Source organism: Ranitomeya imitator, chromosome 10, assembly GCF_032444005.1.
Source record: "Ranitomeya imitator isolate aRanImi1 chromosome 10, aRanImi1.pri, whole genome shotgun sequence".
In the NCBI taxonomy this organism is placed as follows: Eukaryota; Metazoa; Chordata; class Amphibia; order Anura; family Dendrobatidae; genus Ranitomeya; species Ranitomeya imitator.
In genome coordinates, this window is record NC_091291.1 from 121,480,722 (window position 1) to 121,495,074 (window position 14,353).

General features: G+C 45.5%; 1 protein-coding gene across 1 annotated transcript in view; it reads right to left on the reverse strand.

Annotated features, from left to right (window-relative positions):
• Positions 1 to 3,844: 3,844 nt before the first annotated feature.
• Positions 3,845 to 14,353, reverse strand: part of LOC138652246 (indolethylamine N-methyltransferase-like) — a 41,602-nt gene continuing 31,093 nt past the window's right edge. The window contains exons 2-3 of the mRNA XM_069743014.1: positions 4,365 to 4,459; positions 3,845 to 4,274 (exon numbers count right to left, since the gene is read on the reverse strand). Of these exons, the coding sequence (XP_069599115.1) occupies positions 3,845 to 4,274; positions 4,365 to 4,459 (525 nt within the window). The remainder of the gene's footprint in view (positions 4,275 to 4,364; positions 4,460 to 14,353) is intronic.

Below are 14,353 nucleotides of genomic sequence, written 5' to 3' on the forward strand. Positions count from 1 at the left end.
AACAGTATAATGCCCAACCACATAGACCTCCATATACCCTAATGGCCCCCACATAGACCTGTAAACAGTATTATGGCCCCCATATATAATCCTGTAAACAGTATAACTAACGAACCCCATAGCGGCCACGTAGTCTTCTGCCATTGACTTTGGCAATGGCGAATATTAAACAAAAATGATGGGAGCAAACTTAGTCTCCTGTTTAGGCAAAACATTACAAAGCTTTGGAATAAACCTGAGCATTAACCACATAGTCTTCTGCAGCAGGAGAAAATACCCAGAGCTTCATTCACATGCACATTCCATACAATGAAGAATACAGATGATTTACAGCATTGCATGTATATATTTGATGTAAATGCATATATTTTTCATAAAAAAGCATAAAATGTCAGCATTACATGAAGAACAATATACGTAATATAAAGAAAACTGTTTGCTTAGCTTAAACTATGTTGTCTATGTTGTATAGCATGTATTATCAGAATATGACCTATTTTAGGCTGGTTTCACATTTGCGTTTTTTGCCGCTGCGTTTTAGCGCAAAAAAGCATGCGTTTTTTTCCCTATACTTAACATTAAAACGCATGCGTTTTTTTGCATGCGTTTTGCCGCCGCATGCGTCTTTTCTATGCATGCGTTTTGTTGCAGAAATGCAACATGTAGTAATTTCTAACGGCGTTTTTTTGCCGCAAAAAAAGCATGCGTTTTTTGCGGCAAAAAAATCTATTGCTGTCTATGTAAACGCATGCGTTTTTAAACACATGCTTTTTAATAGAAAAACACAAGAATGCACACTGATAAGCCAACCCCCAACCCTAACCCTAACCATAAGGGATCCTAAACCTAACCCTAACGGTTAGGATCCCTTTGGGTTAGGGTTAGGATCCCTTAGGGTTAGGATCCCTTAGGGTTAGGATACCTTAGGGTTAGGGTTAGGATCCGTTAGGGTTAGGATCCCTTAGGGTTAGGGTTAGGATCCCTTAGGGTTAGGGTTAGGATCCCTTAGGGTTAGGATCCCTTAGGGTTAGGGTTAGGATCCATTAGGGTTAGGATCCCTTAGGGTTAGGATCCCTTAGGGTTAGGGTTAGGATCCGTTAGGGTTAGGGTCTGTTAGGGTTAGGATCCCTTAGGGTTAGGATCCCTTAGGGTTAGGGTTAGGATCCGTTAGGGTTAGGATCCCTTAGGGTTAGGATCCCTTAGGGTTAGGATCCCTTAGGGTTAGGATCCCTTAGGGTTAGGATCCCTTAGGGTTAGGGTTAGGATCCCTTAGGGTTAGGGGTTAGGATCCTTTAGGGTTAGGATCCGTTAGGGTTAGGATCCCTTAGGGTTAGGATCCTTTAGGGTTAGGGTTAGGATCCCTTAGGGTTAGGGTCCTTTAGGGTTAGGGTTAGGATCCCTTAGGGTTAGGATCCTTTAGGGTTAGGGTTAGGATCCCTTAGGGTTAGGGTTAGGATCCGTTAGGGTTAGGGTTAGGATCCTTTAGGCTAACCCAGCCCCAGATGTCTGCTTTGCTTTTGCTGGGGGACCCTTAAAAATAATTACGTGGGATCCCTCCTATTTTTGATAACTAGCAGAGGCAAAGTAGACAGCTGTAAGCTGATGTTAATAAACTGGGAAGCTCCATGGTTATTGTGCCCTTTCCAGTATAGGTAAGTTTTACTTACTGTAAAATTAAAAATCACAAAAAACATATTTCTCACCTATCCAATGATAATCCATATGACCAACAACATGCTCCAACACTGCTAAATTTGGATTGCATGGCTATTGGAGATTCAGCTTCCTGTGCAGTGTGCTTAAGCTAAGTGTTTTGGAGAGTAGTTGTAGAGGAGTTCTATTGTCCATGTGTGTTTATCTCTTGTTTCCTGTTCTCATTTATTTCATTTCTCCCTGTCCCTATCATCCTCCCTATTGCTGTTTAGTGCTTTTGTATGATAGAGGGTTGTGCTATCCCTGTTTTGTCTTTTGTGTCTTGTTCACATTACTTTTCTGTCCCAGGTTCCGTGGGGTGGGGAGGGGACAGACCAGGGATTAGCAGGAGACTCTGACCTCCCTACTTACAAGAGTACCCCTGGGACAGATTGAGGTCCCCCACCCCTACCCGAGACCATTACAGTGTGACAATATTATATATAAAACTGGACAAACGCTTCAAGAAAATACAGCAGGTTTGTTCAGAATCAGGTTTCAGATTCTTTATGTTGTGGAAGTTTTTCTATTAGGAATAAAGGCTGGATGTGAGGTCTGTGTAATGACAATGCTGCTGTTTTAGACATTTCAGCACAGCTTCTATCCTGCACTTATTTTTATTCATATTGGTCGACTTTTTTCTGCCCTCCCTGAGACTGCAGTGGAATGCTTTTACCACTCTTCACATAGTAGAAATATATGTACAACCACCTTTATGCTACTAAGATCAGATTCACACAACTATATTTCAGTCCAAGTGATGTCTATATAAAAAAACACACAAATAAATCGATATCACCCGGGCAAAACTAGGACCAAATGTTCTAAAACTGTGCATTTTTTTTTCATTAATGGATCAATTTTGGCTATGGGTAAAAAAACAAAAGGATTTTTCAATCATTTTATACGTTGGAGGTTCGAGTGAACTTAGCCTTAGGCCTCATTTAGACATCCGTTTTTTTAGCATACTAGTTTTATTCGTGTTTTTCATGGACGGAACTCGTACCTAGTACAGTCTGTGGGGCTGTTTGCATGGCCAACGTTATTTTTGCTGATCGACTGGTCCGCGCATAATCAAGGAGTCATCTCAGATATTGATCAGTGTGTCAGATCAAAATCTGCAATGCGAGGCTATGCCATCTGAGTGCTGTCCATTTTTCATGTCCTGTTAGATAGAAGGTCGACAAGTTTTTTTTTGGTCTCATCCGATAAACTGATGAAACGCAACAAAATCATTAATAAACCTAACTTTTTTTTCTGCATGTAAAAACAAAGAAACAAAAAAAAAAAGATGTCTGAATGAGCCATTAGCACTGACAAAAAGAAGGGAAGTGTAGAGCTGTCAGAACCAGGAACAGGACCTCTGATGGATTTATAACATTTTTATAAAACCATCAGCTAGATAAAATGTATAATTTTCTTTCTATAACTTTTCAGAAAGTTACTCATGATTGTAGTTAGGAAGGAAAAAAATAAATTAGTACAGAGGCATACATGGCCCAAGAGTCTCTGTGGCTCTGCACGTTCTGTTCGCGCCTTCGCACGTGAATGTTTGATGACTCCTGTCCGGAATCCTTCCTTCATATGGCAGGTACGCTCTGTATGCACGACATGCTATATATATATATATATATATATATATATACATATATATATATATATATGTATATATATATATATATATATATATATGTATATATATATATATATATATATATATATATATACGCACACACCCACACCCACACACACACGCACACTGTCACCTAGCACAGTCAGTAGAGCATGTAGGCATTATGGCTAAATTATAGAGACACTACAGAAGAGAGGAGAATTATCTTAGTAATAAATCCAGCTAAAGCTCAAAAGTTAAGCCGTCACACAATCTGCCATATTTTTCATCTTATTTGGTGTTAAACTACAGCAAGCAAATAATGTAAATGTGAAAACAGATTATTGAGCAATAGAACAACAATTAGATTTTCAAATTTCGTTGAATGCTCTAGAGTTGGAATTTAAATTTAGTTTCAGTGATATGGTGAATTAGACAAGGGCTCCTATTCTCAGTTGTGTTACATGATACATATCAGATATGCAAAGTAAATGTAAGTAAGGATTTATGACACATGTAATAACTCCGGAAGATCATACACTATTTTGGTTTTCGGGCATGAATATAATAGTAGCCTTTATAGTCACAAACATAGGGCTTTGATTTTTCATTACAAGGGGCATATACGGCTTTTTCAATCTCATATCCCGCTTCCCTAAATGCCTCCTCCAACTCCTCCTTTCTTGTGGTCATACTAGAAAAGTACCGGTCACCAACATAGTAAAAAGTAGCGTCTTGTACACTTAAGATTAGTACGTGACCCCTAGGGTTAATCAGATACTTGAAGTTTTTCAGAATATTACAGAATGATTTTATGTGTTCGCAAGGAGCTTCAAGGCAGAGGCAGGTAAGGAGACACTCAGCAGGTTGCAGAAGAACTGGATCGAAAGGGTTTCTTTTCATGGTATCACATTGAAGGACTTCTTTCACCTTACTGTGTAGCGTCTCAGCCTTTTTCTCATAATTGTCACTTAGAACACAGAAAAATGTAATTGTAATTATTCTCATTATTATAGGTTTTCATTCTTCTCTCACACATACCAAAGCTTGCAAAATCAACAGGCGACCCTGGCACACCAGCCTCACCAAAAACTGAGGTGTAGGGTTGAGCGAACTTGACCTTTTTAGAGTCGAGCCGTGTTTCGCGAAACCCGACTATCTTAGAAGTCGAGTCGAGTGGAATCGGCCGATTATCGCGAAAAGTCGGGTATCGCCCGAAACACGAAACCCAATGCAAGTCAATGGGGGAGCATAGTCGGCAGTGAGTGGAGGCCAGGAAAACACCTACACTGCCAATTTTAATGGCAAAAACATCCATTCTTGTTAAAGAAGCTTGTCAATCGTAATTTACCTTATAATAATTGGAAGGTATTTGAAATTGGGGGTCATTTGGCTAAAGTTGTGGGGGGTAGGGCTGGTTCAAGTAATTAGTGGGCCCAGTAAATCTGGACCACGTCACGGCAGTGGAGCAGGGAGAGGTAAGTATTTCAACTTTGCAAGTGCTGTGATCCTGAGCAAGCAGGGGGGGCCCACTCGTTGGCATTGGCACTGGCACAGGGCCCCTCAAAGTACAGCGGTGTGTTTGCATGGCGGGGGCGCCTCCCACCGGCAGCAACACTTTTGCGTACTATGAGAGGCCCTGTGCCAGTGACGTCGCCAACTAGTATTCCTCCCCCCACCTGATGAAGGAACCTGCACTTTCATCTGCACCTTCCTCTTTGTCCCCGTGTAAGGTGGTATGGTATGCGGGAAGAGGAACCTGACTTTCAGCAGGGTCACAATCTTGCTGTGTAGCGTGCACGGGGAATTTTGCGTTATGGGTCAATGTACCAGCAGACTCATCTATCACTGGCTGGGCAATGGGCAGGATGAGGAGGAAACACAGATATAGGCCCAAAGAATAAAGTGGGCTAAATGCAGTTCAAAATTGGTAACACAGGACTAACCAGGGGGCATTGCAGTGGAGGACAACTGGAATGAGAGGCTGACACAGAGAGTAGGCCCAAATCAGTAAGTAGTCGAAATGCAGTTCAAAATTGGCAACCGTAGTAAACAGGCGGCACAGCTTTGTTCAGTGGAGGAGAACAGCAAGGAGTGGCAGACACCGATAGTAGGCCCCAACCCAACTAGTAGGCCAAATGCAGTCTAACATTAACAACTACTTAACGAGAGCCTGAAAATGGAATGTCAGGACAGGAAACCAGGAGAACAGCAAGGAGTGGCAGACACCGATAGTAGGCCCCAAACCAACTAGTACGCCAAATGCAGTTGTTCCGTTTAACCACAATTTAATGAGAGCCTGAAGATAGAAGTTCAGGAAAGGCAACCTGGAGAACACCTTGGAGTGTAACACACCATCTCTCTACACCCCATACCGAATTTGTAGGCCTAATGCAGCGTAGTTTCCAACAACTACTAAACGAGAGCCGGAAGATCGAAGCTCAGGAAAGGCAACCTGGAGAACACCTTGGAGTGGAACACACCATCTCTCTACACCCCATACCCAATTTGTAGGCCTAATGCAGTGTAGTTTCCAACAACTACTAAACGAGAGCATGAAGATCGAAGCATTGGCGAGGAAACCTGGGGAACACCTTGGAGTGGAACACACCATCTCTCTACACCCCATACCCAATTTGTAGGCCTAATGCAGCGTAGTTTCCAACAACTACTAAACGAGAGCCGGAAGATCGAAGCTCAGGAAAGGCAACCTGGAGAACACCTTGGAGTGGAACACACCATCTCTCTACACCCCATACCCAATTTGTAGGCCTAATGCAGTGTAGTTTCCAAGAACTACTAAACGAGAGCCGGAAGATCGAAGCTCAGGAAAGGCAACCTGGAGAACACCTTGGAGTGGAACACACCATCTCTCTACACCCCATACCCAATTTGTAGGCCTAATGCAGTGTAGTTTCCAACAACTACTAAACGAGAGCATGAAGATCGAAGCTCAGGAAAGGCAACCTGGAGAACACCTTGGAGTGGAACACACCATCTCTCTACACCCCATACCCAATTTGTAGGCCTAATGCAGTGTAGTTTCCAACAACTACTAAACGAGAGCCGGAAGATCGGAGCTCAGGAAAGGTAACCTGGAGAACACCTTGGAGTGGAACACACCATCTCTCTACACCCCATACCCAATTTGTAGGCCTAATGCAGCGTAGTTTCCAACAACTACTAAACGAGAGCATGAAGATCGAAGCTCAGGAAAGGCAACCTGGAGAACACCTTGGAGTGGAACACACCATCTCTCTACACCCCATACCCAATTTGTAGGCCTAATGCAGTGTAGTTTCCAACAACTACTAAACGAGAGCCGGAAGATCGGAGCTCAGGAAAGGTAACCTGGAGAACACCTTGGAGTGGAACACACCATCTCTCTACACCCCATACCCAATTTGTAGGCCTAATGCAGTGTAGTTTCCAACAACTACTAAACGAGAGCCGGAAGATCGGAGCTCAGGAAAGGTAACCTGGAGAACACCTTGGAGTGGAACACACCATCTCTCTACACCCCATACCCAATTTGTAGGCCTAATGCAGTGTAGTTTCCAACAACTACTAAACGAGAGCCGGAAGATCGGAGCTCAGGAAAGGTAACCTGGAGAACACCTTGGAGTGGAACACACCATCTCTCTACACCCCATACCCAATTTGTAGGCCTAATGCAGTGTAGTTTCCAACAACTACTAAACGAGAGCATGAAGATCGAAGCATTGGCGAGGAAACCTGGGGAACACCTTGGAGTGGAACACACCATCTCTCTACACCCCATACCCAATTTGTAGGCCTAATGCAGCGTAGTTTCCAACAACTACTGAACGAGAGCCGGAAGATCGAAGCTCAGGAAAGGCAACCTGGAGAACACCTTGGAGTGGAACACACCATCTCTCTACACCCCATACCCAATTTGTAGGCCTAATGCAGTGTAGTTTCCAAGAACTACTAAACGAGAGCCGGAAGATCGAAGCTCAGGAAAGGCAACCTGGAGAACACCTTGGAGTGGAACACACCATCTCTCTACACCCCATACCCAATTTGTAGGCCTAATGCAGTGTAGTTTCCAACAACTACTAAACGAGAGCATGAAGATCGAAGCTCAGGAAAGGCAACCTGGAGAACACCTTGGAGTGGAACACACCATCTCTCTACACCCCATACCCAATTTGTAGGCCTAATGCAGTGTAGTTTCCAACAACTACTAAACGAGAGCCGGAAGATCGGAGCTCAGGAAAGGTAACCTGGAGAACACCTTGGAGTGGAACACACCATCTCTCTACACCCCATACCCAATTTGTAGGCCTAATGCAGCGTAGTTTCCAACAACTACTAAACGAGAGCATGAAGATCGAAGCTCAGGAAAGGCAACCTGGAGAACACCTTGGAGTGGAACACACCATCTCTCTACACCCCATACCCAATTTGTAGGCCTAATGCAGTGTAGTTTCCAACAACTACTAAACGAGAGCCGGAAGATCGGAGCTCAGGAAAGGTAACCTGGAGAACACCTTGGAGTGGAACACACCATCTCTCTACACCCCATACCCAATTTGTAGGCCTAATGCAGTGTAGTTTCCAACAACTACTAAACGAGAGCATGAAGATCGAAGCATTGGCGAGGAAACCTGGGGAACACCTTGGAGTGGAACACACCATCTCTCTACACCCCATACCCAATTTGTAGGCCTAATGCAGCGTAGTTTCCAACAACTACTAAACGAGAGCCGGAAGATCGAAGCTCAGGAAAGGCAACCTGGAGAACACCTTGGAGTGGAACACACCATCTCTCTACACCCCATACCCAATTTGTAGGCCTAATGCAGTGTTGTTTCCAAGAACTACTAAACGAGAGCCGGAAGATCGAAGCTCAGGAAAGGCAACCTGGAGAACACCTTGGAGTGGAACACACCATCTCTCTACACCCCATACCCAATTTGTAGGCCTAATGCAGTGTAGTTTCCAACAACTACTAAATGAGAGCATGAAGATCGAAGCTCAGGAAAGGCAACCTGGAGAACACCTTGGAGTGGAACACACCATGTCTCTACACCCCATACCCAATTTGTAGGCCTAATGCAGTGTAGTTTCCAACAACTACTAAACGAGAGCCGGAAGATCGGAGCTCAGGAAAGGTAACCTGGAGAACACCTTGGAGTGGAACACACCATCTCTCTACACCCCATACCCAATTTGTAGGCCTAATGCAGCGTAGTTTCCAACAACTACTAAACGAGAGCATGAAGATCGAAGCTCAGGAAAGGCAACCTGGAGAACACCTTGGAGTGGAACACACCATCTCTCTACACCCCATACCCAATTTGTAGGCCTAATGCAGTGTAGTTTCCAACAACTACTAAACGAGAGCCGGAAGATCGGAGCTCAGGAAAGGTAACCTGGAGAACACCTTGGAGTGGAACACACCATCTCTCTACACCCCATACCCAATTTGTAGGCCTAATGCAGCGTAGTTTCCAACAACTACTAAACGAGAGCCGGAAGATCGAAGCTCAGGAAAGGCAACCTGGAGAACACCTTGGAGTGGAACACACCATCTCTCTACACCCCATACCCAATTTGTAGGCCTAATGCAGTGTAGTTTCCAAGAACTACTAAACGAGAGCCGGAAGATCGAAGCTCAGGAAAGGCAACCTGGAGAACATCTTGGAGTGGAACACACCATCTCTCTACACCCCATACCCAATTTGTAGGCCTAATGCAGTGTAGTTTCCAACAACTACTAAACGAGAGCATGAAGATCGAAGCTCAGGAAAGGCAACCTGGAGAACACCTTGGAGTGGAACACACCATCTCTCTACACCCCATACCCAATTTGTAGGCCTAATGCAGTGTAGTTTCCAACAACTACTAAACGAGAGCTGGAAGATCGGAGCTCAGGAAAGGTAACCTGGAGAACACCTTGGAGTGGAACACACCATCTCTCTACACCCCATACCCAATTTGTAGGCCTAATGCAGCGTAGTTTCCAACAACTACTAAACGAGAGCATGAAGATCGAAGCTCAGGAAAGGCAACCTGGAGAACACCTTGGAGTGGAACACACCATCTCTCTACACCCCATACCCAATTTGTAGGCCTAATGCAGTGTAGTTTCCAACAACTACTAAACGAGAGCCGGAAGATCGGAGCTCAGGAAAGGTAACCTGGAGAACACCTTGGAGTGGAACACACCATCTCTCTACACCCCATACCCAATTTGTAGGCCTAATGCAGCGTAGTTTCCAACAACTACTAAACGAGAGCATGAAGATCGAAGCTCAGGAAAGGCAACCTGGAGAACACCTTGGAGTGGAACACACCATCTCTCTACACCCCATACCCAATTTGTAGGCCTAATGCAGTGTAGTTTCCAACAACTACTAAACGAGAGCATGAAGATCGAAGCATTGGCGAGGAAACCTGGGGAACACCTTGGAGTGGAACACACCATCTCTCTACACCCCATACCCAATTTGTAGGCCTAATGCAGCGTAGTTTCCAACAACTACTAAACGAGAGCCGGAAGATCGAAGCTCAGGAAAGGCAACCTGGAGAACACCTTGCAGTGGAACACACCATCTCTCTACACCCCATACCCAATTTGTAGGCCTAATGCAGTGTAGTTTCCAAGAACTACTAAACGAGAGTCGGAAGATCGAAGCTCAGGAAAGGCAACCTGGAGAACACCTTGGAGTGGAACACACCATCTCTCTACACCCCATACCCAATTTGTAGGCCTAATGCAGTGTAGTTTCCAACAACTACTAAACGAGAGCATGAAGATCGAAGCTCAGGAAAGGCAACCTGGAGAACACCTTGGAGTGGAACACACCATCTCTCTACACCCCATACCCAATTTGTAGGCCTAATGCAGTGTAGTTTCCAACAACTACTAAACGAGAGCATGAAGATCGGAGCTCAGGAAAGGTAACCTGGAGAACACCTTGGAGTGGAACACACCATCTCTCTACACCCCATACCCAATTTGTAGGCCTAATGCAGCGTAGTTTCCAACAACTACTAAACGAGAGCATGAAGATCGAAGCTCAGGAAGGGCAACCTGGAGAACACCTTGGAGTGGAACACACCATCTCTCTACACCCCATACCCAATTTGTAGGCCTAATGCAGTGTAGTTTCCAACAACTACTAAACGAGAGCCGGAAGATCGGAGCTCAGGAAAGGTAACCTGGAGAACACCTTGGAGTGGAACACACCATCTCTCTACACCCCATACCCAATTTGAAGGCCTAATGCAGTGTAGTTTCCAACAACTACTAAACGAGAGCATGAAGATCGAAGCATTGGCGAGGAAACCTGGGGAACACCTTGGAGTGGAACACACCATCTCTCTACACCCCATACCCAATTTGTAGGCCTAATGCAGCGTAGTTTCCAACAACTACTAAACGAGAGCCGGAAGATCGAAGCTCAGGAAAGGCAACCTGGAGAACACCTTGGAGTGGAACACACCATCTCTCTACACCCCATACCCAATTTGTAGGCCTAATGCAGTGTTGTTTCCAAGAACTACTAAACGAGAGCCGGAAGATCGAAGCTCAGGAAAGGCAACCTGGAGAACACCTTGGAGTGGAACACACCATCTCTCTACACCCCATACCCAATTTGTAGGCCTAATGCAGTGTAGTTTCCAACAACTACTAAACGAGAGCATGAAGATCGAAGCTCAGGAAAGGCAACCTGGAGAACACCTTGGAGTGGAACACACCATCTCTCTACACCCCATACCCAATTTGTAGGCCTAATGCAGTGTAGTTTCCAACAACTACTAAACGAGAGCCGGAAGATCGGAGCTCAGGAAAGGTAACCTGGAGAACACCTTGGAGTGGAACACACCATCTCTCTACACCCCATACCCAATTTGTAGGCCTAATGCAGCTTAGTTTCCAACAACTACTAAACGAGAGCATGAAGATCGAAGCTCAGGAAAGGCAACCTGGAGAACACCTTGGAGTGGAACACACCATCTCTCTACACCCCATACCCAATTTGTAGGCCTAATGCAGTGTAGTTTCCAACAACTACTAAACGAGAGCCGGAAGATCGGAGCTCAGGAAAGGTAACCTGGAGAACACCTTGGAGTGGAACACACCATCTCTCTACACCCCATACCCAATTTGTAGGCCTAATGCAGCGTAGTTTCCAACAACTACTAAACGAGAACCGGAAGATCGAAGCTCAGGAAAGGCAACCTGGAGAACACCTTGGAGTGGAACACACCATCTCTCTACACCCCATACCCAATTTGTAGGCCTAATGCAGTGTAGTTTCCAAGAACTACTAAACGAGAGCCGGAAGATCGAAGCTCAGGAAAGGCAACCTGGAGAACACCTTGGAGTGGAACACACCATCTCTCTACACCCCATACCCAATTTGTAGGCCTAATGCAGTGTAGTTTCCAACAACTACTAAACAAGAGCATGAAGATCGAAGCTCAGGAAAGGCAACCTGGAGAACACCTTGGAGTGGAACACACCATCTCTCTACACCCCATACCCAATTTGTAGGCCTAATACAGTGTAGTTTCCAACAACTACTAAACGAGAGCCGGAAGATCGGAGCTCAGGAAAGGTAACCTGGAGAACACCTTGGAGTGGAACACACCATCTCTCTACACCCCATACCCAATTTGTAGGCCTAATGCAGTGTAGTTTCCAACAACTACTAAACGAGAGCCGGAAGATCGAAGCTCAGGAAAGGCAACCTGGAGAACACCTTGGAGTGGAACACACCATCTCTCTACACCCCATACCCAATTTGTAGGCCTAATGCAGTGTAGTTTCCAACAACTACTAAACGAGAGCCGGAAGATCGGAGCTCAGGAAAGGTAACCTGGAGAACACCTTGGAGTGGAACACACCATCTCTCTACACCCCATACCCAATTTGTAGGCCTAATGCAGCGTAGTTTCCAACAACTACTAAACGAGAGCATGAAGATCGAAGCTCAGGAAAGGCAACCTGGAGAACACCTTGGAGTGGAACACACCATCTCTCTACACCCCATACCCAATTTGTAGGCCTAATGCAGTGTAGTTTCCAACAACTACTAAACGAGAGCCGGAAGATCGGAGCTCAGGAAAGGTAACCTGGAGAACACCTTGGAGTGGAACACACCATCTCTCTACACCCCATACCCAATTTGTAGGCCTAATGCAGTGTAGTTTCCAACAACTACTAAACGAGAGCATGAAGATCGAAGCAATGGCGAGGAAACCTGGGGCACACTTTGGGGAGGCAGACACCGTTAGTAGGCCCTACCAAAGTTGTACCCCCAATGCAGTTTTAAAATTCCTAGAGGCTGAAAACAAGACTATTGACGCTCAGCTTTTTTCAAAGGAACACAGCTGAATTGAGTGGCGCAGACAGACACAGGTAGTAGGACTTAACCCAAAAATGTGGCTCACTGCAGCTTAAAAAAGTTACAGGGGTACACAAGCAGCAGTGCTCTGGGCAGTGGAGGACAATTTCAATAGTGGACCGCAGACAGACTTTGTACGCCTACTATTAAAAAAAGGATGCTCTATGCAATTAAAAATAGGTTCCAGGGGTCCACGGGCAGCAGTGGTGTGGTCAGTGGACGAGTATTGGAAGGAGGGACCGCAGACAGGCATAGTAGGCCTAACATAACAAAATTAGGCTGTAGACACTGTAAAATTGGTTCCAGGGGTACACGGGCAGCAGTGGTGTGGTCAGCGGAGGAAAATTGGAATTAGGGACTGCAGACAGACTTTGTAGGCTGTCCCCTGTGGACCATGCATCCAACACATTAACCCAGTGCGCCGTAATGGACACGTAACTTTTTGTGGACATGCCTACTGGTCCATGCGTCTCTTGTCAGGTGCACCTTTCTACTGTTTGATTGCCTGAGTGCTATGACAATGCAGACTTTTTCATGCCGGTGGAGGGCTGGGATGGCTTTTCTCGCAAAAGAAATGTCGACTGGGTAGCTTGAACCGTTGCACAGCGTAGTTCATCTGGGCTTTCTAAATATAAAACAAAGAAAAAAAGGAGGCTACATGCACTTTCAGCTGGGTTCCAGGGGTACACGGCCAGCATTGGTCTGGTCAGTGGAGAACTATTGGAAGGAGTGACCGCAGACAGGCATTGAAGGCCTAAAATAATAACACATGGCTGTAGGCAATTTTAAATTGGTTCCAGGGGTACACGGGCAGCAGTGGCCTGGTCAGTGTAGTAGTAGTAGAAAGAACGGACCGCAGACAGGCATCGAAGGCCTAAAATAAAAAAATTGGGCTGGCTGTAGGCAATTTTAAATTGGTTCCAGGGGTACACGGGCAGCAGTGGTGTGGTCAGTGGAGGCATATTGTAAGGAGTGACCGCAGACAGGCATCGAAGGCCTAAAATAATAACACATGGCTGTAGGCAATTTTAAATTGGTTCCAGGGGTACACGGGCAGCAGTGGTGTGGTCAGTGGAGGCCTAGTGGAAGGAGTGACCGCAGACAGGCATCGAAGGCCTAAAATAATAACACATGGCTGTAGGCAATTTTAAATTGGTTCCAGGGGTACACGGGCAGCAGTGGCCTGGTCAGTGTAGTAGTAGTAGAAAGAACGGACCGCAGACAGGCATCGAAGGCCTAAAATAAAAAAATTGGGCTGGCTGTAGGCAATTTTAAATTGGTTCCAGGGGTACATGGGCAGCAGTGGTGTGGTCAGTGGAGGCCTAGTGGAAGGAGTGACCGCAGACAGGCATCGAAGGCCTAAAATAATAACACATGGCTGTAGGCAATTTTAAATTGGTTCCAGGGGTACATGGGCAGCAGTGGCCTGGTCAGTGTAGTAGTAGTAGAAAGAACGGACCGCAGACAGGCATCGAAGGCCTAAAATAAAAAAAATTGGGCTGGCTGTAGGCAATTTTAAATTGGTTCCAGGGGTACACGGGCAGCAGTGGTGTGGTCAGTGGAGGCATAGTGGAAGGAGTGACCGCAGACAGGCTTCGAAGGCCTAACATAACAAAAATGTCAATACAATGGTATTGTCAGTGGCAGGCATTGAAGGATGTCAGCG